Here is a 23,369-nt window from a genome sequence, read left to right as displayed (position 1 = left end):
TAGCAAAGACCCCCAAAAGTTTTTGACACGGAAGTAAGAATATAAAAGCTATGACAGTGGTGCCATATCTAGCAACGTGACTGATTCAAGTGGTCAATAGTGGGTCTCTAAAAAGGAGTGTGAGGAATGCATCCTGTATAGAAACCCTGGAATAAACATTCCTATGTGAAGCACTGTACACAACATAAAATGCCTCACTTTCCTCAGTCTGCTGAGCAAAGCCCTAGAAGACTTCAATTTTGTTTGGGTTTTTTCCCCAAATACATCATTTTGAATATGCGGATACATTTTTTCCTCTTGGACCCCTTTAATTCCCTGTAAACAATGATACATGGGAATTTAGTGCTACTATTTGGAAGCTGGCTCCATACCTTTCATATACCTACAGAGACAGACACTAGGGACAATATATGCCTCTCTGCTTTTCAAACCTCTCCCTCAATCTTACATGTGGTGACAAGAAAACCAAGTCAATGGACACGTTTATGATTTTTGTGCAAAAATCAAATCAGGAAACATAGTCTCCTGTCAGGGGCTTAAATTCATCTCAATGAACTCCAGTAGAAAAAGCTAAAAGGCTACACAAAAAACAAGGGTGAAAACTGCTTAATGGACTTCATAGTCAAGTAAGTAAGAAACAAGACACAGAATTACTGCTTGAAATTGGAGCTCTTCTTACAAACTGAGGAACTAGCCACAGGATGAGGATCCAAGACAAGGCTACATGAGAACAGAAATGCTTTGGATCTACAGATTTATCAGACAAAGCTACGAAATTGTGCTCATGGAGCTTGATAAGAGTACCAAGAGTACCTTGTATAAAACAGGAATCTTGCAACAACTTAAGAAGCCCAGAAGAAAAGTGGAAAATGCCTCAGAAAAGAAGCATAATAAGCTCGGACCTGCAGGAGTAAAGGAATGTGCAGAGTCCCGGCTGGTTGGCCTCACCTCGCTACCCAATGCCTTAACTAGTACAGAACCTGATGGGGCAATGCTACTTACTATTACAGAACAAAAATATACTACTAATCTATAGGTTTGCAACTGACATGCAAAAGGAAAAGAGTATCCATTAAACAAATTTTCTTTTAGGACTGTTATCTGGCCAATGCAACTACAAAACCATCCTTGGCTGCCTAAAAACTCTAATGTTATTAAAAAAATTAAAGGCATGATTGTGGTCAGCTCAACACAGGTATGCAAAACGAAACAAGAAACATTTTGTTCCTCTTGAGTATCTACAGCAATGTCAGAAACATTTCTGTTCTTAGATTATGAACCACAAGAATTACAAGGGTTTAGGATTGCTGCCATTTAAATATACTTTCTGTATCCTAAGAAAAACTGGCAGCACTGGCCTGCACATTGTTTGCATCTCACAGACAAAAGGAAGTGCCCCTTACCCATAAGGGCACATGAATGAGCAAACAACTGATTGAAGCATCATGAAATTAATCTTATGCATATACAATAAACATAACCCAGCTCTGTAAAATTCTCTCCTTGAAACACTCAAAAAATCCACCATGTAATAATGCTAATGCCTCCCATATGGGCTTCAATAGTGTTGCTAGAGAAATGCTGCATGCTCATACTGGTGTTAATGCCAATAGCAGCCATATCACATGGCTTAGCAGTACACCTACTTAACTAGTTGCAAGTACCCAGCAAAAATACAACTGTCTATTAAGAGAGAGCTCATTCACTGTCTCACAACATTAACATACAAACCCACTTAGGACCCAGACAAATAGAAAAAATGTGCCATCTGGGATACTGAGCATTTTTACTCTCATCAGTACAACCTGCAAATCGAGGTGTATTTGACTTAATCAATTATCAAAGTTGATATTATATCAATTATTAGCTTATATCAAAATAAAAACATCTACAGCTCTCATTCTTTATTCAATCAAATAAGGATCCTTCCAACAGAGCATATCAGTTTAGTGGAGCTGTGGAAGTAATTGTTGCTAAAGCAGTAAACCACTTGAGAACTTAGCTCAAGTGGATTTCAATCCAAGTAAAAGATTTTTGTATTTCAAGGTATTTAAGTCAAGAATTTCAGAAGGTGTATCTACATAAAACCACACAGGTTTACAGTCTTAAAATTAAGTCTAGTAAGTTTTCTGCAAGAATGTTTCCATAAAAGCACCCTAGCTGCAAAGAGATCTTAATGATTTTGTCAAGCATAGTGAATTTGTTTTCCTTTTAAAACGTAAAACAAAGTCAAGGTGTGTGAACTACCAACAGTAGATGACATTACATTCAGCAGTTTTTGAGAAGTACTGTTTCCTTAAGTGACTGAGGTTTCAAATGTTTCTCTGTTTAAAACAATTGCATCTCACAGATTAGATTCTGTCCCTTTAGAGACACACACCTCAACTTCCCCCCAAAACCTTCCTTTCTATGGCCCATCCGGTACAGGTTTTTACTTGATCTACTAGCACACCAGGAGGCAAAGTAATCTTCCATCTCAGCAGCAAAACACTCCATTGCTGCAATGTTTAGAGAGTCAGCCACACATCATTTGGATAAACAACTATTTAGTACCTGGACAAATCAAACTAACCCTCTTGAGCTTTAGAGAAATGTAGCACTGGAGAACTCTTCCAGGCTAAAGGAAAAAAAAAATTTTAAAAAATTTTTCACCTTCTCAATACTGTTGCAGAGTGTAACCTAGAATCCAACCTTCTGGCCATGTAGGTACACAGGAAAAGGAATGGTTCTGTTCATAATGTATAGTTAATGAAGGCATTCTTAAGGAATGCCACAATTCCTACTTCATGATCTTTAAGATCAAGAGAAAGAAGCAACTAATCAAAATGGAAGGAAGCTTAGTTCAAAAACATAAATAAAAATAAAATAATAGCTGTACACTATAGCTTTTAAGTTTTGTGGGTTTGCAATCTATGGAGACCCTATTTCTTAAAGAGTTTCTGAAGAAACAAAAAGAGGAAGCAGCTTACCAAGGAAGGCTCAAAAAACAAATCACCAAATAAGAACTAACTTCAAAAAGGCAAATTGATACCTCTACAATGGGGTAGAGATGGGGTGGGATGCACAAGCCTCAAAATTATGGCTTTTAAATTTAATAATCTGACATTGTGCTAAAAAGCAAGATTATCACATAATGATGCAAGAACACAGAAACCAAATGCAAGAGCTCTATCTTTATCAAAGGACTTGAGATTAGACATCCATTCAAGTTTTTCTCCTATTTTTATTATTTTGTAGTACAAAATAATTTTAAGGATTCACTAGGTTTATCTAAAATCTTCATTAAAAAAAAGGCGACATTGTCTTAACAGCATTACACCAATAATCAACCTCATAGTTCAAGTCTGTCTGCCTAGTATTTTACTTCCACCTGCCTCCAAGAACCAAACTTGGATAATTTCAGCAGAAAACACTGAATTCTGACACCTAAATATATTCTCTTACAGGAAAAATGTAGGTGATCCACAATATAAGGTCTTACTTAGACCAGCCTCTGGCTTGTGTATTTTTAATTAGCAAACAAGAAGTTTTCTGCAAATTCCCTACCCACTTAGCAGACTGCAGGGTGGCTGCAGAACCACAGCCTATAGACCAGGCACACCAAACACAGGCAGGCTCTTGTCCAAAGACTGGTGGCTTAGTAGGCATGGCAACGCCTCTGCGGGACTTAAGAGATCAGTTTGACATACCTCCACTCTAGTGAGGCTACCTGGTTTTATTTAGGATACAAAAGTCTTATACAGCTTATTCAGGATACAAAAGTCTTTCTGCATTGGTCAAGCAAATGCTCCTAGAGAATGTGCTGCCTTAATACTGTTTTTCCCAATTCAGACCGTGACATCTTTAAAAGCAGCATGAAGGGATAGCAAAGAAAAGGTGAAGTGCTGTCTTAATTTACATGGTTGAAAAGAATGACTCATTTTCTTAAATCCTCTGCCCCACATTTCAGATAAAGACTGTTGTAGCTGCAAACTTAAATACTTAGATAGGATTCAGTAATATTTTCAAATGCATCAATACTTACTAAAAAAATCTGGTTTTAATCAACACAAAACTATTCATAATGTTGAATTGAAACTTTCCTACTTTCCATAAAGTAGAAGTACACACAATGAGCAAAAAATTGATTCCAGTGTCAAAGTCAATAAAAATGTAATTACTCTGTACAAAGTAGAGGAGCATCAGTGGGATAGACTCAGGAAACTGCTTTCAAAATACTAGTGGAGTGACTAAAAAGTATCCTAATTTTCGGTAGTATAGGCTCAAATTCCTTTGGATAGACGTGGTCATTAAAGACTTTTCCAGTACATTATGATTTTAAAGAACCATAGCCATATCCTTTTCTTTCTCATATAATGCCTTAAATCTGGTTTCTCAAGTGAAAGATACACAGGAGAATGAAAACAAGTGTATCAACATTTCAGCAATTCATTTAGAATTATTAAAGTAGTGGATTTACATATTAATAGGAATATAAATTTGTCCTTATTCATTCCAACCCCAAAAAGAACTAGTGATTCTTCACATAACCTGATTCATTTTATTAGTAACAGCTGGGATAGCAAGCACTTTTCAGTAAAAGCTGGATTTATCCACTCAAATTGATTAGTGCAGCCCTTGTGATTATATTAAAGAATCAGAATTATTATATTATTATATAAATAAATTATTATAAGCATTTTGGTGTGAAAGCATTTATAACTGAACTTTATAAAGGTAGGTATTACTAGCCTGCAGGCACAACACTGAGGCACTTCACTGATTTAAAATATAGGTATATTCTTGGAGGTGTAAACTTCTTAGAAGAAAACTAGGAAGTTATAAAATTCTTACATCCCTTTTAAAAGACAGCATACACATGCTACATACTTAGATAATTATAGCCCCCATAATGAATAACTATAAAAAGTCCTCCATATTTATTGGTTTTTGATGAAAAAACGTTATTTTGAATAGCTATTACTCACATTCTCTCAAAACTTGCTCCTTTTACACTTGGAGGCTTGCAAGTTAACACTGGCTTAAGCTTTTGTCTGGAAACACAGATCTGTTTGGAACTACACTGGGAACATCCCACTGGAACACACTACCACATCAGGGAAGCCAGTACAGAATATACAGTAATCAAATACATTAAAGCACAGCTGCAAAAGACAACAACTGTGATTTGTAATGCCGACTACCACCAACAAAGTGTCAGGTTAGTCAGCTGTAGCAGTAAAAATACAGAGTTGCCAATACAACTTAGGCATAGGTACATTAAAGAGCTTCAACTGACACAACGATACCACCCAAGGATTACCCCTTTTCACTTGTCTAAATTATACCAGTGAAAGTTTCATGTGCAGCAAAGCTGTGATCACATATTCTGCTTCAAAAGTCCTAGTGAAGGTATTACTTATAGGCACAAAACTGATCATAAACAAAAGCCTCTGTGAAAAATTAAGACCTTAGAATGCAACTATTTTATTTTTCATTGCATTTGATTTATTTGTATCAGAGTTTAATCTTTTTTTTACACTTCTTGAAATCTAAAAGCTTTCTGAATTACTCTAGCATTTAATCACTCTGATTTTTACTATGTACTATTTAGGATCATACGTAATTATATCTGAAATATTAATACAAAATACATACAAGTGATTCACTAGGTTCTATTTCCTCTCAAATATATTTGTTCATTATGCAAAACAAAACCAAGAAAAAACACCACCTCCCTCAGGAAAAAAAAAAAAAAAAAAAAACAACTTCCACAAATGCTATGCAAAATTATACAAAAGATACATTATTTTAACCACTATTTCAATTTTTCTGCAGTGAATGCAGAAAAAAAATAGGTTACATACAAAGCAGTACAGAATTTGTTCTGGAAAGCAGAAATCACAATTAAAAGATCCTAATCAAAAAAAGAGCATATGAACCTGCTGCTACTTAAACAAAACAAAAAAGAATAAATAGTATCCTTAAATAATAATGAGACTTATCTTCTGGTAAAGTACAGTTGCCTACACCAAACTGCAAAGGGAGAAACACAAATGCCTTTATCAGGATCACAGGATTACAGTGCAGGTTATGTTGAATTTATCAGAGTAACAGTGAAATAGAAGCAAACAAATAGGCACATATGCAGGCTTTGAAACTACCTATTAAAATTGTCAGTTCTCATCTTAATTAAGCATAATAAATCAAACCAGCTACAAAGCAGAGTCTCATATTGCTGGAATCTGCAAGAACCTGTTTTCAGAGAAATACTATTACACTAGTTGAAGTTCTGGCTTGAAATTCTTACAAAAACACTTTACATGGTTAACAATACATTTTTCATTCTCTTTTTTTCTCTGCAATCTTATGAATTCTTTTCAATTATGAAAGTATAAAATGTTCAATAGGATTCATCTTTTCTACTGTAATACTTTGTATTGTCAAGTGAAAATAACAGCAGAAGCAAGTGATTTGCAGATCTTACTTTTCCAAATTCTTAATCTAAACTTTAATAATCTGATATATTTAAGACAACCCATCTATTCATTTTCCTCCTTTAAAGGTTACCTACCAAATATATTATTTTGCAACTAGCCTCTAGACATATATATGCTAAGAACAAGAAAGCTACAAGAAATAAAATAAACACAATACTTATGATGACCATACCTAGTAATAAGAACCGCATTATCATGGTGGGCAATCCCATTTTCTGGAATGGTGTTTCCATCACTTTGGTGGGAGAGAATGGATTTCTGCCACTTACAGAAGCTATCGAGGGACTTGTCTGCATGGTGGTTTATCTCCAAGTTTGGCTGCAATACAACATGCATACCAGAAATGTTCCAAACAAATTACTAAGGTCAGTTGTTAAGCCTTTTGAAAACTAAAATGGGACTATAATTAGAAGCAGTGGTGTCTAGGAATAAAATCTTCTTGCCAAATTTTATTTCTGTAAAATCTGACCCCAAGTTCAGCTGTGTATTACTGAACCATCATTCTTTCTGCTCCAACTTTAATAATAATTTTGTCAATACAGAAAAAAAATAAATCAAAATACAGATCTAAAAATAAAACTGACATCCCCGAAGGTGTAATAATAGTCACCTGAAGTAAGAATACATATCTTTGAGATGATACGCAAGGAATATTCCTTTGAACTGCTTCATCTTGATTAAAGCAGTGAAAAATTATGTGATAGGTTTTGAACTCAGAGGCAGCCACTTCAATCTATATTTAAATAACTCTACATTCTATAATAACATAACTTGTATTTCACAAGGTGTAAAGCTTAGCACAACAGCTCTTACCTGATCTTCAGTGAGGACAATCAAACGTGTCACTATAATATTCACAACGTTTCCTAGACTGGAATCACGATAAAGTTTGGCAACCTGACCTCCAGAAAATAAGAAAAGGCACAAAGTCAGACAAGAAACACAACTTGCTTCCTAAATAGTTAAAAATTAGCCCAATTTCCTCATGTAGTTCCATAATGTAAAGTACGTCACCTAAATATAAGTTATTTTTTGACCAAAAAAAATGACCATTCTGTTAAAAAAAAACCCCTTTTTAAGTCACGCTTTTCAGTTGAAACTGTTTATACCTTGTTTCATAATTCATCCAGCACAATGAGCATCTAGAGTGTCAATATAAGCAGAATAGAACTGTATAATCTGAATGTAATTATTTGAATTCAAAATTAAAGACAACAATTTAAAAGTGATCACAACACACTTCTTGACATTTTCCCAAAACGCCAAGATTCCCAGTATTTAAACTATTCATTTCTGCAAGCTAGTACTTATATTAAGCATCATTCATGGCAATAAATAAACACTTGATAGGTCCATTATCATTTCAGCACATAGGCATTGATAAGAACAAGGGAGAAGGATGAAACTTACAATATTCATTACACTCAAAATGTAGTGTTCAATGTCTTTGCGTCCATGGTATCCCACCATCATTTTGTCTGCTACTACCAGCGTTTCCACAAACCGTTCAAGGCTCACAGATCTCTTCTGTCGACTATGACTACTTCCTGTGCCATTGACTGGACGTGAAGCTGGAAAAGCAGATGCATCATTCATCCACCAAGGTTTGCCGCTTCTTGTGAGGTCTTCTAGGAGCCAAAACAATTAAAATACTTGAGAGGGAGTCACTAGTAAAACTCATTCAAATGCAGATGGTTTATGTTGAGATTGCCATCTCCCAAGTTTCTAGCAAATGAGTCTTTCTTGAGGCAAAGAAAAATTAAATTTCTTTCTTTTCTAAATTATTTTTAACTAACTTATATATTGGAAAGGCAAATTTGAGCACCAATAATCTCAACTCCCTTTAAATTTGAATTAGCATGATAAAGCAAAAATCCTCTCTTAATATGTCTGATTTTGCACATTCATATTACTATTAAAGATTAGTTATAATTAACCACAAGAACACATCAGAATTTTAAGAATAAGAACAAGAACAGCTGTAACCTCTGGAAAAAAATACTAGAAACCAAAAATCCAAAATAATTGTAAAAATTATCTGATTACTAAGGATTAAACATGCTCATAACACACTAAAAAGCTTTTTCCCTCCTGCAAAAGTCTAATTTTTAGGAAATTAGGCTTACATGCCTAAAATGAATAAATTTTCACTTCAGAAACTTATCATAATATATTTTATCTACCTTGTGAATTAACTGTAATAAAAGTTTTAAATGGCCTGACATGGGATACTTGCCATAGTTATTTCAACAAAAATTTCAGTTTAAATATGTTGATTTTTGGAGTTTTTTTCAGGTAAATATTTAGAAAAATATTTCTTCTGTGCAAGAGATAAATTATTAAAAATCCAAAGAGCTGTAATTATTGGCAAAACAAACATTACAAGATGACTTTGAATTCTAATTCCTGTCCTCAGACAAAAATTGAATCCATCCTTCCCTACAAAGGAAGGGAAGGATGGATTCAATTTTTTGGCTTTTTTAGTGTGTATCATATATCCCTTTTCCACAAGAGCCAGCAAAGATCTCAAGCTAAAATTTAGCAAAGTATATTGTTAGTCTGGTTTTATCCAAATAGGATTTCAAAATATCCAAGTTATTCTTGGTATTTACAGATGAGCACAACAACATTAATAGATGCATTTTTGGCTGTCTGAACGGGACTGCTCAAATGAGTAATTTTCTTGCATCATTACTTCTACTAAAACAGGGTCAGCTAAGGATGAATAGAGATAGAACCTCCCATAAAAAACCAATGCTTTATGCAAGTCAGCTAAGCACACTGATTTCAAAGAGAAAAACTACACCACAAAGAATGTATGTTCAGGTCAAAACCAAGAATACAAACCTTCAGCATTCCTACTGTTGCACTGTTTCATGATTTTTGAGGCTATGGTATTGGCTCTAAAAGGCGCATATTTTAGAAAAGTCAAAAAATTTAAGTAAACCTGCTAGTTATAAAAACACCAGTAACAAAATGGTCCTCATTCTCCAATGGTTATAATTCTTTCTAAAAAAATCCTGTACAGAGTATTAAAGCCTGGTTTGGATTCTCTAATGACTACTAAGCTTTCTCCTGGTTTTCACCTCTATTCTAGAAAATTCAAAGTTGCTTGAATTGTTCAAAGACTTTCATCATACTTATTTGTCTTAGAAATGTCTGGCATTCTCTCTGACAGCTACTCTACTAAATTTTTTTAAAATTCATTCTTTTTCAAATAACAAATGCTGATAGTTTCTGATGCTCTTGGAGTGCTTGAAGTATTTTAGAAAGTACTGCTTCCACATTAATTCAACATTTTCACTCAAAATTCATGCAAACTATTCTAAAGATTTAAAACCTACTGATTTCAAACATAAAACTTTCAGAGGAAAAAAAAATATTATTTTGGAACGATCGTCATACTATCTTTCAAACAAAGGTCTCAGAGAGCTCCATAAGAACAACCATATCTCATTTTCTTATCAGATGAGAAGCTTAGGCTTCAGCTGATCTCAAAATTGTATAACTCCTAAAATATATCAATAAATAAAGATATATTATTTATTTAGTGAAAATAGTTATGTGGCAACTTAACATCATTCTTTCAACACATTCATAAGTTAAAAAAGAAAAAAATTAAGCTCCATTAACATTGAACATAATTATAAGGAAGTAAAGAAAGGTAAAAATAAATGGAAAAATAAAGAAAAAAAACACAGAAAAATACTATAATTGATCCCAAAATAATTATTGCAAAAATGTGAAATTAGGTTTTAAACTGCAACTGAAAAGAAATCCAAACCCATGTAGACATGGAGTTCACAACTACTGTACACAAGTATTCCTAAGTCAGTCATCTAAGACATTGGGTGGTGGTAAAGGTAGAAAGAAAGAAGCGCAAACGGAAAAATATCTTAAAATGTAATAGCAAACTTATGCTAAATGCAACTATGAAAATATTTCAAAACAAAACATTATGCTGTTTTTTTGAAATATTTTAGCACCATTATTTCATGCTTTTAACAAGCTTTTATTCCATATTTTAGAATATACCAACTGTAAAGTCTGACATGAGTGAAATCACTACATAAATCAAAAAAATAGGACAACTATCCAGAAATAATCTGCCACTCTGCAGCTTTCATATGTCAATTTTTGTTGTTTCTCAATCCTATACAAATACAGCATTTTGCAAGATAATCCAGTGATCTCAAACCCCATTGAAGCAATTCGAATTTGGCAGTGGAAAACTTCTTACCAAGGCCTTAGTGATTTCAGCTATATTTAATAAAATTAACAAAATTAACTGGTGACAATACATGCATGAAACACAAATTCAACATTTTATTTTGAACATTTTTATGTTTAAATGCTTAAAATCTAATTTAAATTATGAAAATGTATCCTGTGCTCTCATCTGATTCTTCATGCCTCTCCAATTCTCCTCTTGCATTACCTACCATATTTCTACCATTGATTATGAAGTGGCCCATCATTTACTGATCCAAATCAATTCTGATCATGCTTTCACCAAATTCTGTACTCCACTTTCTATTCTATTATTGTCATTCTTCTCAGAAAGGTCAGAAACTACACTGCCCTTGTCTCTATCAACACTTCAAAACCCTGACTATTTCCCTGATGGAGAAGAGGTACAAAATAAACTAGGTTACAGTAGGGGAAACTTGACAAACAATGAATAGTGGCACAGTTTCTCAAGCAGACTCCTCCCTGCATAGAGTGCTAGGAAAACTGTTCTGAAGGCAAAGTTAAAATCAGTCTCCAGACAAAATAAATCATATACTGCCAAAAGGTACTTACAGCTTTGTGATGTTTGCATTTTAAAAGACAAAATTGGACTATTCAAAACTTCCAAAACCAGTCAAATTCCCTAAACATCACTGAATACCTGGCTTTAATCCTTCGGTGTGAAAGCTGCAAAACTGAAAATTAATATTTGACTTTATTTTTTAGCCTTTTTTTTTAGGCATTTCAGGATGCTTTGTATGCTATTTCCCTTTAAGATAAAGCTGCAACAGTGGTAAGAAAATGAGTTTAAAAGGCTTTGTTACCCATGAGGGTAAAACAGAATGTCATCTGGAAAAGCAAGACCTTGCAGTCTTGGCAGAGAGTGAATTTTTTGGACATTTTAATGGAGTGGAAATAGTATACAGAACAACAGGAAAAGGAGAAACTGAGATGAATGAGTATCATAATATTCTCAGGCTTGTAAAAAGCAATACTTTAGTACTTCAATAATTAAGGACTTCAGGCTATGAAAGCTGAGGGAATGCACAGGAGCTTCCAAGAAAAAAGGTACCATCAGTTATACTAAGTAATAAATGCTAAATATTATACCATGTTTTACAAAAAATGCATGCAATATGTATAGCTCTGATCAACCTGTGATCCATGTAACAGATACCACCAGAATAACTGAACACAACCTGACAAAAGCAGCTGCCTCTGCTTCATGGCTTGGAGGAGAATGACTTTGAAGCATTACTCTAGAAGATAAGATCCAACAGAGGCCAAGATCCTTTCTTTTTGTAGGGATATAATAATGGTAAAAATTACATGTACCTACATTTCAAAACCTTCCACTTATTTCAAGCAGCTTAAGTGAGAGCTCTCCCAGGAAAATGAACATATACTAGTACCCTTATTTCACAATCAGTTAGCAGGCAGTAACATTTAAGAGATTTGTTTTGCAATACTCTAAGCATGTATATTGAATAATGCTCTCAAACTAAAACAGAAGTTACACACATGAAGTCTGACATTCCATAAACACAATTAACTGAAACACTCAAGAAAAAGCTATCTCCCAAGAATGGATCTTGCAGACAATCTGTACTGTAAGCTTAGACAGCTGGTGCCACTAAACATTATAAACTCCAAAAGAAGCTAAAATAAATTACATCAATGAACTATTATTTTATTTTAAGATTAGTTATTGTCAGTCTGTCCCATGCACTGAATTTCATGGAATACAACTGCTTATGAATGAACTTTTAAGAATTACTATTCTTAAAATTATAGAAATACTATAAGCTATTACTGAAATATAAACAATTGACAAGGTTAAAACATTTTTCTAGCACGTTAAAAAATTACTTTTGTGTTCTAAAAGAACTTGTCAGATTTACTCCATGCCGTCTTCAAGAAGTTAGTTTTCAGTTTAATCAAGGGTTATGTCAGAGTACTCAAAACCTGTATCTGTAGAGTTAAAACTACTTTACAAAGAAAATATCTCTCCATCAAAACTATATAATCCTGCCTATAAGGCACAGATAAATCACATACTTGACTATAATGGAATAATGTCAAACAACTGGACCAAAAACAAGTACCAAAACACTATAAACCTCTGTAAACAAGAAAGATATGGACTCAGTTCCAAATGTATTGATAATCATAATGCTGACATATTTATTGCATATCAAGTTTCTTCAAATGAGATTGAACACATACTAAGCACTGAGCTGTAACATGTAGTCATTCAAGCATGCTTTCCTGTTGGGAAATGAAGTACATTTATTCATATTTTGCGTAAGCCTGTGCTCATTTCTACCACTGTACACAATATAGGCATTAAACAAGACTCATTCCTGCTGTCTTAGTTTTTGAAATACACTATATTCTCAATCTGAATCTGAAAAAAAAAAGAAAAAAATCAAAACTACTTTTCAACAAGACATTACATCACCCAGAATGAAGATTCTCATAGCTACATTCTTCACTATGTCTTAAATGTGAAACAAGCAAGATCTTAAAATACATCTCGAATTACCATTTTTTAAAAGGAATGACACTCATTCTTGTTTACCTGAGACTCCACAGTGACTGTGATCATAGAGGTGCTGCTGGTGCATGGTAGATTTTTTGTATATAACATGAGGATGACCATTCCCATAATTATAGTTACTAGAATCTTCTGTTATATTTCTTAAAGGCTCAATAAAATATTCATCATCTTCTGTAGCAATGACTCCATGCTTAAAGAAGCAAATAAGAAAACAAAAGCTTACAATAGACAATATGGAACTACTATCACAAAACTTAGCTTTAAAAAACATTCTCTGTGGAGAAATCCACAGCTAGAAGCTAACACATAAAACAGTGCATGAGCCAGCTCTCGGCTGCTGATTTAGTATGAGCAGAGTAGGTGCCTATAAACAATACAGTGAGAAAAAATAAAACTATCATTGTCCTATTTGTGGAAAACTTTCACCTTTTTTTGGTAGATGCAGTTAAAAAAACAAGAGATAGTTTCAGAATATTACAAATAATCTCTTCACCGAGATGTTCCGAAATGACATGATTGATATCCATTAAAAATTACACCAAGCCAAAATGGTATAAATGGCAAGTCCAATATCCCTCTGTGATGCCACACTGCTAGATGCTTAAAGCCAAATACTTCATCAAAGACAAACACAAGGAAGGATTAATTTTAGAACACATATTCAAAGAAACCATTTTTATTTTACATCCAGACACAATCCCAAAACTGAGCTAGTTAATAGAAATCAAATTATTTATATTAACTTAAGTTATACTGTCTACAAAGCATTTATTCCATAAAAACTGTTGCCATAAATCTAGCAAACAAGAGTTATGGCAGACTGTACTAGACCTCATTCTCCATAACAAATGAATATTTTTTTTCCTCATACTGCAGTACAGAATAGTAGATATTCTATTCTCATAACTTTCACATTTGTGAACTCAGCTTCTTCCAAACAGGAAGTGGTTTATGGAAGAAAGGGGAGACTTCAGGCCAACTATGCAATTTCCTGAACCTTCAGCAATTAAAACTGAACTTTAGCAGAAAAGCCAGGTTTTGGATCCTTTCAGATATAGAAATACTGGGGAATAAGCCCTGACAGACTCTACCCCAATGTTCACTAAATAAAAAATTCTGATACCCATATGTAGAAAATTCTGAATGTACAAACTTTCTATACAGGGAAGAGCAACCCATCAGACAGAAGCCTGGAAGCAGGAACTCCTACATTCATATCCTGACTTGATGAATCACAAATTTCTACCACACCTTGTATCTGTGAAACAAATACTACACATGAATCTTTTTTTAAGACCTCTATGATCAGTCTTAAGACAACTTACTCCGTATCTCCTCTAAAAATCCTAAAGCTGTTTTCAAATATCAGAGTTTGTCTTTTTACTCTTGGTCAAAGCTCTTGTCCTGCTACTGTTTTGTACATAAAATGCGTACAGTTCTTTACTTCTGAAACAACATATAAAACTTACAAAATAAAAAATCCTATGCAATACATCAGAAACAAGGGTTTTCCAAATAAAACTCTATTATAAATGGTGAAAATATATGTATGAACAGACTGCAGCTTTCAATTACTCCTTCCTTACATTGTGAATGCAAAAATAAGTGTTTCTCTTCGGTGGTATTTTTCATTATGAACTCAATTATTAACTCAGAAGGCAACATCAGGGTCTAAATTCACCTGGAAGATGCCAGTATCAAATTCCTCTTACAATGCCTTCTTGTAACTTGAAGTCTAAGATTTTACTAGAAAATAAATAATTTACTGGTATACTGCTGCTTAAACAGTATTGAAAATATAAAACAAATTGTAACTGGGCTTGCCAGATATGCAGAAAGAACCTTGACAGTTTGGACTGCATCCAGTCTGCATGTCAGACATCTGGGTTCAAGTGAATCCTGAGCCATTGTAAGCTCTGGTATTATGTTCCCACAGGAAGAGAGTCCTGTGGAGTGGTTCTGGCCAACACCATCAGGCTGTCTGCCTCATGCCAAGCCTGAGAAGACAGAGATTCCATCCAATCAGTAGCACTGTCTCTGAGACAGAGTGGGTCCTAACTTAAATTCCTCCAGAGCATACATCTTTCCTGTCTGTACTCAAGTCCAACCATGTTTGCAAGTCTAAGCATAAATGAGATTATTATATCAGATACTGAAAATGATAATTATAAGTGGCAAGACTACCTCAACAGAACTAAGTTCATTCAAAAAGCATAAACTCTTAATTGCAGCACTAATTCTCTACACAAATTGCATATTTGCTCCTGCAAATAACTAAAGAATATCTGCAAACAACGGTCACAGTTCCTTCAGGTACCAGCAGTGACAATGGTAAGGACAGCATCACCACTTTTTCCAATGCCTAGCTGATATCTGATGTCATTTGCCCAAATGCTAGGGCAAATGCTTAAGAAAAGACATTTCAATAACACTTAGTTAAGGAACTACAAATAAATTTTAACATAGAACTACAAGGAGGAAGTGAAAACATTTGCTGCAGTCAGACAAGTGATTCAATTTAGCACTGGAAACACAACGACCCTGCATATGCCCTTCCCATAAGCCTGGCTTAGGTAGACCATTTTAAGCCTAACAGTATTTTTGCTTGCAAACAAAACTGTTCTTCCAGTGTTAAATTAATGCAACCAGTCTTGATGAATCACCATGATTCAACAGTGAAATGACTGATTTTTAAGAAGCACTCTAAATACTGCAACTAAAAAGTACCTTGGTGATGGCCAGCATATTTTCTAAGTTTCAAAAATTCATTTGGCTAGAGATAGTGGCATTGTTTATGTATTCAGCCAAGCCTGATTAATACATAGTGGGAAGTGTACTATTATATCCAAACCAACATTCTAAATATCAGCTTTGATTTATAATCCACTATCTGAGGAAAACAGAACTTCATTTGAAAAAGGAGTTTGAAATAATGCCCATTTAAAGCATTAAATAATATGAATTAATAAAATGAATTAATTTTCATTTTCTTTTTAAGTGTTGCTATTGTATTTTAAGAGTTCATAAATTAAACTTCTGCCCCAAAGCATCAGAAATATCATTAAGACATAAGAATGACCAGAAAAGGTTTTGACATAATACCATGGATATAAGAAACAAGCTGAATGCACCAAGTATGTTACTACAAGGAACATTCCCAAGATTATTATCTAAAACAGATTGTTTGAGGTCCTGTGTTATCCAATCTCACTACAGACTGCCAACTCATGCTAACATATACAAGGTCTGGTTCCAGCAGTTTGACATGCTCAGACAAATCTGTGAATCCACATGGAGTTCCCCTGAATTTGTGAAAAAGAATCTTTTTCTGTCAGGCTGTCCAGCCAGGGCCTTAACCTCCTTCAGATGGGGGACATCCATCAGTTGCAAACACCAACTGAATTATGGGGGACAAGTAAGCACATGCCTTTTCCACACAGCACTATAGTTTCACAGTTTTTCCATACCTTGAATCTCTTTAGGCTTTATGTTTATCCATCTTTAATATAAAGTACTAGTAATGGAAACTTCTGAAAACGAGTCAGTGTTGTTCAGTATGTCAACAGCTGGCTATACTACCAAGGAAGAAGATTGCATTAACTTACTGTGCTCTCAAAGATGAAAAAAATAGTGACCTGGCCTGAGACAGCACATCATGGAATCTAACAAAAACTTAAAACCTTAAAACTAGGATAGGGACAGTTTGTATATAATTTTCTAAATACTGATGTACTGCAAAAACATATGAGTATCAAAGATAGCCTTAAAGACCCTGATACAGAATTATTTCAGGGTCATACAGTCAAAAATATCACAGTATATGTAAACTATGATCTACAAAAGTAGATGCATTCTTTAGAGTAAAAATGGCTTTCAAATGAACTAACTCTTAAGAAAAATATTAGTCATTTATAAATATATGTATTTAGGAATAAACGAAGCAAACATTAAGTCTTCCAGCAAAATAATTCCCCACTGAAAAAGTAAGCTCATGCTCTTAACAGTCACCTACCTGTTTCTTCTTTATCATTTCTGTTTGGATGGAGATAACTGTGCTGTCCAGCACAAACATCATGCAATGCATGAACTTCACATATATGGAAATAATGCATGTTTTACATTAGCCATTTACCTGGGACCACAACAGCCTCAAAACAGTTCCTACTACAGACCTTTTCAGCCCAAAATTACAAAATTTTCTACCATGCAAAACTTGTTTGAGCACTCAGTTAAGAGCTTTGACACATGGCAGAGGACAAAGATGAGTCAAAATACAAAGTTTGGGTTTTGCTTGATTCCATTAGTGAAGGCCCCAGAATTTCTCTGAGATTTGCTCCTCCCAAAGTGAGTCCATGGAGTCCTCCCAAACTCCATTCCCCCAAGCTGAAGTTCCTCTTTCTTCAGCTATTCTACCACCACTTCTTTTCCTCTTTCCTTCAGTATGAAATAGTCAGCTTAGAAAATGCCTCAGTCTGCTGCCTTATACCCAACACCCAGTCTCTAAAATGCTGTTCCTTGTAGGCTCTTTCATGATACACCCAACCTACAATCCACTCACAAGTGTAGCATTCACTACAGTAAACATGAGTTTGGAAGCCAGCAAGCTTGTGGACAAGACCTTCAATTTCCTCACATGAATGCTCCCTGGATTATAGAGCTTTACTCACAACTTCAGACAATTTATAGCACATCCAGGACCCAGCAGATGGAAGCTGCTGGACTGAAACTTCAGTAAGTAGCAGCCTGTAATTCTAGGGCACTTGGTAATGAGAAATATAGAGGGAGAGGCTGAAACAAGAAACAGTGATAGAAAAATCAACTGACTGCTTGTCGCTTTTATTATAATGAAACTGAGAGAAAGCCCTCCTCACATTTATCTCAAATGTAAGTGTTCTTCAAAGACATACAACATATGTTATTTAAATCATGTTCTCACATAACCACTCTGAATAATTAATAAAAATAATTCAAGACATTCAATAAGGGGAAGAAATTTAACGTATTTGTCAACAGTGAAACCTAACAGGACAACTGGAGTAAATATATTGCATACATTTTGTTTGTGAGCAACATTCACTATTAAATATTACTTACTACCTGCAGAAGAGGTAAAGAGTTAAACTTACAATGACTGGCTTTAATAGAGATGTTAATCAAGGACTATTAGACTATGATTGGCAGTCATTAACAGACCAGCAATCAAACTGGAAAATACAACAAATACCTTAAGTACAATGCATTCTGAGCTATTGCTAACTCTAAAACAAGTAATATTGTCTTCAATATTCACTGCCAATTGCCTTATTAAACATGTTCTAACCAGCAGCTGTATAACAAAACATCCATTAGTAGGAATCATCATTTAAAAATAACTTTGTGATGCATTTATCTGAATGGAGTGGTAACTCCCATACACTGTGCTCTGGAAGGCACTGCCAACACTGAAGAGTTTCCATACAGTAGAGGATGGTACCAAGTCAAGACTACTGCTGCACCCTCTGCAGGATTTATGCCTCTGAGATAGAGCCATGTGTCACCCTGCTGATGTTTCTGGAGCAACACAGGAGCCTCACATGCTTGTGACCGAATCTTCCTAAGAGATGCAGTGCACACCTGATATGTGAAGTCTCGAGTAAAGACGCATGACCATGAAGAATTTGTGAGCCCAAGGACTAGATTAAGGCTGCCTTAACACCTGAAAGACACACATAAGGACTGACAACAACAACAACAACAACGATGATGATGATGATTTAAGTGGGAAACACTCTACACAGAAGTTAACTTGCAAACACAAAGCTAAAACATACTGACACCTAGAACCACAGGCAGCCTCACTCCAGCAAAATGGACAGCCTAAGGGCAAAGGGAAAACATGGGAAATGTCACCTCAGGGTGTTGGGCACAGAAGAAAAAAAAAACAAAGATTCTGCTTCCTCATGACATCTTCCATGCTTTTTAGAAGAAAAGAAGTGCCATAAGGAGCAACAGATAGGAAAAGACGACGGGAAAATACAGGCTTTTTTGTGCTTCATCCCACCTTTATTTTCCTAACATGAAAGGAAAACAAGAGTCAGCTATGGCAAGGGCAGGAGTTCTTGGCTCACTCCCTAAGCCAAGGTAAAAGAGAAACTGAAATGGGATCACCATGGCACTTATTGCAGTCTCCACGGGGACCAACTAGTCTGTGCATCAATTAGCATGCAGCAATTAGCATAAAGAGGCTTGCAGCCTCTTTTAAAGAAAGGAGTCCTGAAAGAAGGGACTTTGTCTCCATCATATTTTGAGCTGAAAAGAACTCAAGCAAAGACGGAGTATACTTAGCTTTGAAGCCTGAATGTGACCAGAACTGTGACCAGAAAAAAAAATGCTATTAGATGGAAACTGCAATCAAAGAGAAAATTGTACTAAATTCAGACCTATCTGCTCTAAGTCTACATGAACCAAACTGTATTACCACACTCAATGGAACATCATTTTAACTCCATTTCTTTGAAAGTGTTCACTTAGCGCTGGAAATCCCCATTAAATATTTTTCTTCAGGAACACTCTGAAATGTTAAACTAGCCTTTATCAGGCATATCACAAGTAGTTGGGTGTAATGCAACCTATTTGGGTCTGGAACAGCTGGCTTTTTTGAAAGTAACATCTCAAGAGGCATTGTTCAATAGTGCCAAATTGACAATGGACAAATGGGAATTAGTTTAGCAAGTCTGTGTAATTTTTTTTTTTAAACAGCAATTAGCTAGATCACCTACCCCTAACAAGGCCGACCAGCATTCTACTATAATAAAAACCAGAATGAGAAACCGTAATATGTATGTGTATTTTTACTACAGAAAACACTGGTTCTTGATTTAATGTTTCATAGTCATGCCTTTCTATTTTAGTATTTTGTTACTCAATAGCCTGCTTTTTTACTTTTTTGTGTTCATTTTCTAATTTCTTTTTCCATGCATGTACTATTGTCATGTGATCACAAGATCACCAGTAAGAGAAGAGATGAGAATAAATTAGGTAAGAACTTCTAATTCTATTTCTAAATGCAAAAGTTTACAATTTGTAAACAAAATCTTTCTGGTAAAATAATTATATAATTATTTTCTAATGCTGTTACTTGCTAAAGACTTTTCACATTTTGAATTCACAGCAATGATGATGTCTACACCAAGCAATTCCTCTTCTTTTACTTACTTAGTTTTTAAACCCAAATACTCAAAGTGGGTGTTGAGTCCAATCAACATCTCTCTGCAGAAATTCAGTACCCTGGAAGATCCAGTGTTTCCTCCTTCCTGTCCCTTGAGCTTGGAAGGCTCCTATGACTGTAAAGATCTCAGCATAGACATAATCCTGCAACCCTAGCATGGACACTATGAACACCACAGAGGTTGCCTGCTAGAAGACTGCAGAATTGAGTCTCAGTACTTATATTAAGCTTGAGAAACTGACACCTACTTTTCCCCAGGACCTAGGTCAGGTTTTAGGGGGTTTCTACACCTTCCTGTCTACTTGCTTCCCACAGGGACTCAAAAAACTGCAAGATACGCCAATTTAACTCTTCTTCTGTAATTGAAAAGGGACAAGCACACTATTATACTATAACATGTAATAATGACTTACCAGACCATTGCAGTTGCTTAAGGCCACTTTAGTTGTAGTGTGTTGGTCTTGCAAATATCCTGTGTAATGACAGTGGTCTAAGAAATCATGCTTCCATTGCGGTCCATCTTTCCCCCAGTACTCTACTGTAAAATGTCTGGACACCAAATCTGTGTTGAGAGTCAGGTTTAAATGAAAGTGCTTGCCATAGGCAGAAAGTTTAAAAAATAATTTAGATGCTGCCAGTTCTTGGTCATAAGGGTCTGTGCTCCTCCTCCTTCTTGAGGGTTTAGGATTTTTCACAGTAAAGCTGAGGAAGGCTCCATTTTGGTCAACCCTTATTGGGATTGTTAGTTGGTAGTGTTCAAGGTAAGACAGGAATTCCTCTTTGTAATCAATCACAAGGTAAGACAGTCCAGGGAGTGGGCATAGAAGAGAAGAAAATATAACAGGAAACAAAAAGTAGCGTAAACATAGACCATTTTTGGGTAAATTTCATCACTCTCATGAGTAAAAGTCACCTTCAGGTAAGTGCACAATGCAGCATTTTACAAAATAAAATAAAACATTATTTTCTTTCTTTGTAAGTCAAGAAAATGTGTTTGATTTCCTATTAATTTGCTTATCACTTTGGAAATAGAAAAGCTGTTTAATACCTATATTTTCCCATTGACCAAAAATATGTAAATAATTGGGGCTAATGCAAGAAGGGCATATTTTTCCCAGTACCACCATTCAAGGACAAAAGCTATAAAATCCACTTGTAAGAATACAAACAGTAGTAATGAAAAGGATTATATTGTAAAAACAAGATTAGATTCTTACTTCCTAGTCTAAAAGCATGTTAATTTTATCATGGCAAGTCTCTCAAATATTATCAAGTACATTTTACAAGATTTAATTTGCAAGGCTTTCCTACAGTTAAAAGTAGACAGAGAGAAATTAGAACAAGGAAATTTTATCTGTATGACAATTAATCATGATAAAACTAAGAGCAGAGCCCAGATGAGCTCATGAATTACATAAACACAGTTTAGAAAATATTACACAAATACAATGCAAAAATACACGCTTCTTGCCAACTACAGAGATCAGACCCCTACCTTGAGAACTGTATGAAAGCCTGCTGTTACTGAGAAATTCCGATGAAACCATGACTAGGCTCAAAATCCATGTCCACGTCTTCCAAAAAATTTCCATAATTTAGAAAAAACAGAAAGTTCTTTTTTCTTTCTCCTTGGAGAGCTACCTGTGTGCTATAGAGTTAACTTCACTCCAGAATCGCACCATAACAGGTATATTTATTTTATGCTACTTTCAAATTAACTATAGGATGTTCCACTTTCTGGACAGGTACTTTCTTCTATAGCTGCAGTCATTTTCTCAATTCAAAGCAAGTATTTGTAAGATTCCTTAAGATATGAGACAGATGTTAGATTGGACAGTTACTGAAATTGTTCCATTTCTTTTCCTGAAAAACAGAAGAATATGAGTCAAGGCAAATTCTTTCTATTAAAATAGATCTATGCTGCAAAATATTAGGCCATGACAGCGAATTATACAGGGCAATATTTTGAAAAAATATTCAGTAGTACTTTTATGGTCGCATCCAAGGTCACAATCTTACAGAAAGAAAAAAGAAAAAAAGAGTTACCATTAACCTTGAAAAGCAGATTCATACAACCTATGATGCACTTATTAACTTCATGTTATTTTTATGAATTCTTACACCTATTTAATGTTTCTCATAGCTCAAATATTGTGTTCAGACTTGTTCCACCTATAACCAATGCTACACACTCATTTATTTCAACTGTTAATAACACATCCCAATATACTAGTAGATAAAGGAAGAACCTGGAAAGGAATCCAGAGTAGTTATCTGATCTTTCTGAAGCATGTATTTTGTTACTACTAGGGCCAGGGTTCTGCTTATGCAGGCAGAATTCACATTCACTTAGATAGGAATGCTGCGTGTTAGAATACTAAAGAACAAATTTCAGTATCTAAAGCTATTCATCATACACATTCTAATATATCAAATATTTGTTGTCAGGTTTTTTTTTTTTTTTCATTTACAACACTATTGCAATTTAGTCTTTATTTTACTAGAGCTACAGCTCTAGGTGCAGCCAGAGATTAAATGGAAGATCCGTGCAGTCAACTAACAATCCAGTACCATGGGATACCAAACTATGTGTTGTGTCAGCTGATACTCATCAGTCCACTTAAACACTCTCAGCACACCTGTGCACAAACTCTGCTGAAGCAGACAATGGAGAAACAGAACACCTAAGAAGGGGAGCTTGTTTAAAAACCAATTTCCACAAGCATACAGAGTCACTTATACATCCACCAGATAAATCTGCCTTTCTAAAATTCTGGGAATGATTTACAACATTCATTCAGACATGTAATAGAGCTGGAGCTAATGGATTATTTATGAAGGCTTTATAAAGAGCTGTAACATAAAAAATTAAGAAAAATCATCACCCAAATCC

General features: G+C 34.8%; 1 protein-coding gene across 2 annotated transcripts in view; it reads right to left on the bottom strand.

Moving 5' to 3' along the window:
- The window catches only part of ADAMTS6 (ADAM metallopeptidase with thrombospondin type 1 motif 6), a 133,983-nt gene extending 111,915 nt beyond the window's left edge, over positions 1-22,068 (bottom strand). The window contains exons 1-6 of one of the 2 annotated variants that reach the window (XM_066569280.1): positions 21,972-22,068; positions 20,890-21,254; positions 13,291-13,459; positions 7,890-8,107; positions 7,293-7,376; positions 6,652-6,797 (exon numbers count right to left, since the gene is read on the bottom strand). In XM_066569280.1, the coding sequence (XP_066425377.1) occupies positions 6,652-6,797; positions 7,293-7,376; positions 7,890-8,107; positions 13,291-13,459; positions 20,890-21,254; positions 21,972-22,068 (1,079 nt within the window). The remainder of the gene's footprint in view (positions 1-6,651; positions 6,798-7,292; positions 7,377-7,889; positions 8,108-13,290; positions 13,460-20,889; positions 21,255-21,971) is intronic. The other variant, XM_066569281.1, reaches the window with a different exon arrangement.
- Between the last annotated feature and the right edge of the window lie 1,301 nt (positions 22,069-23,369).

This window comes from Molothrus aeneus, chromosome Z (genome assembly GCF_037042795.1).
Source record: "Molothrus aeneus isolate 106 chromosome Z, BPBGC_Maene_1.0, whole genome shotgun sequence".
NCBI classification, from domain to species: domain Eukaryota; kingdom Metazoa; phylum Chordata; class Aves; order Passeriformes; family Icteridae; genus Molothrus; species Molothrus aeneus.
The sequence above is the reverse complement of the archived record's forward strand: the minus strand, read 5'-3'. Positions and strand labels throughout refer to the sequence as shown.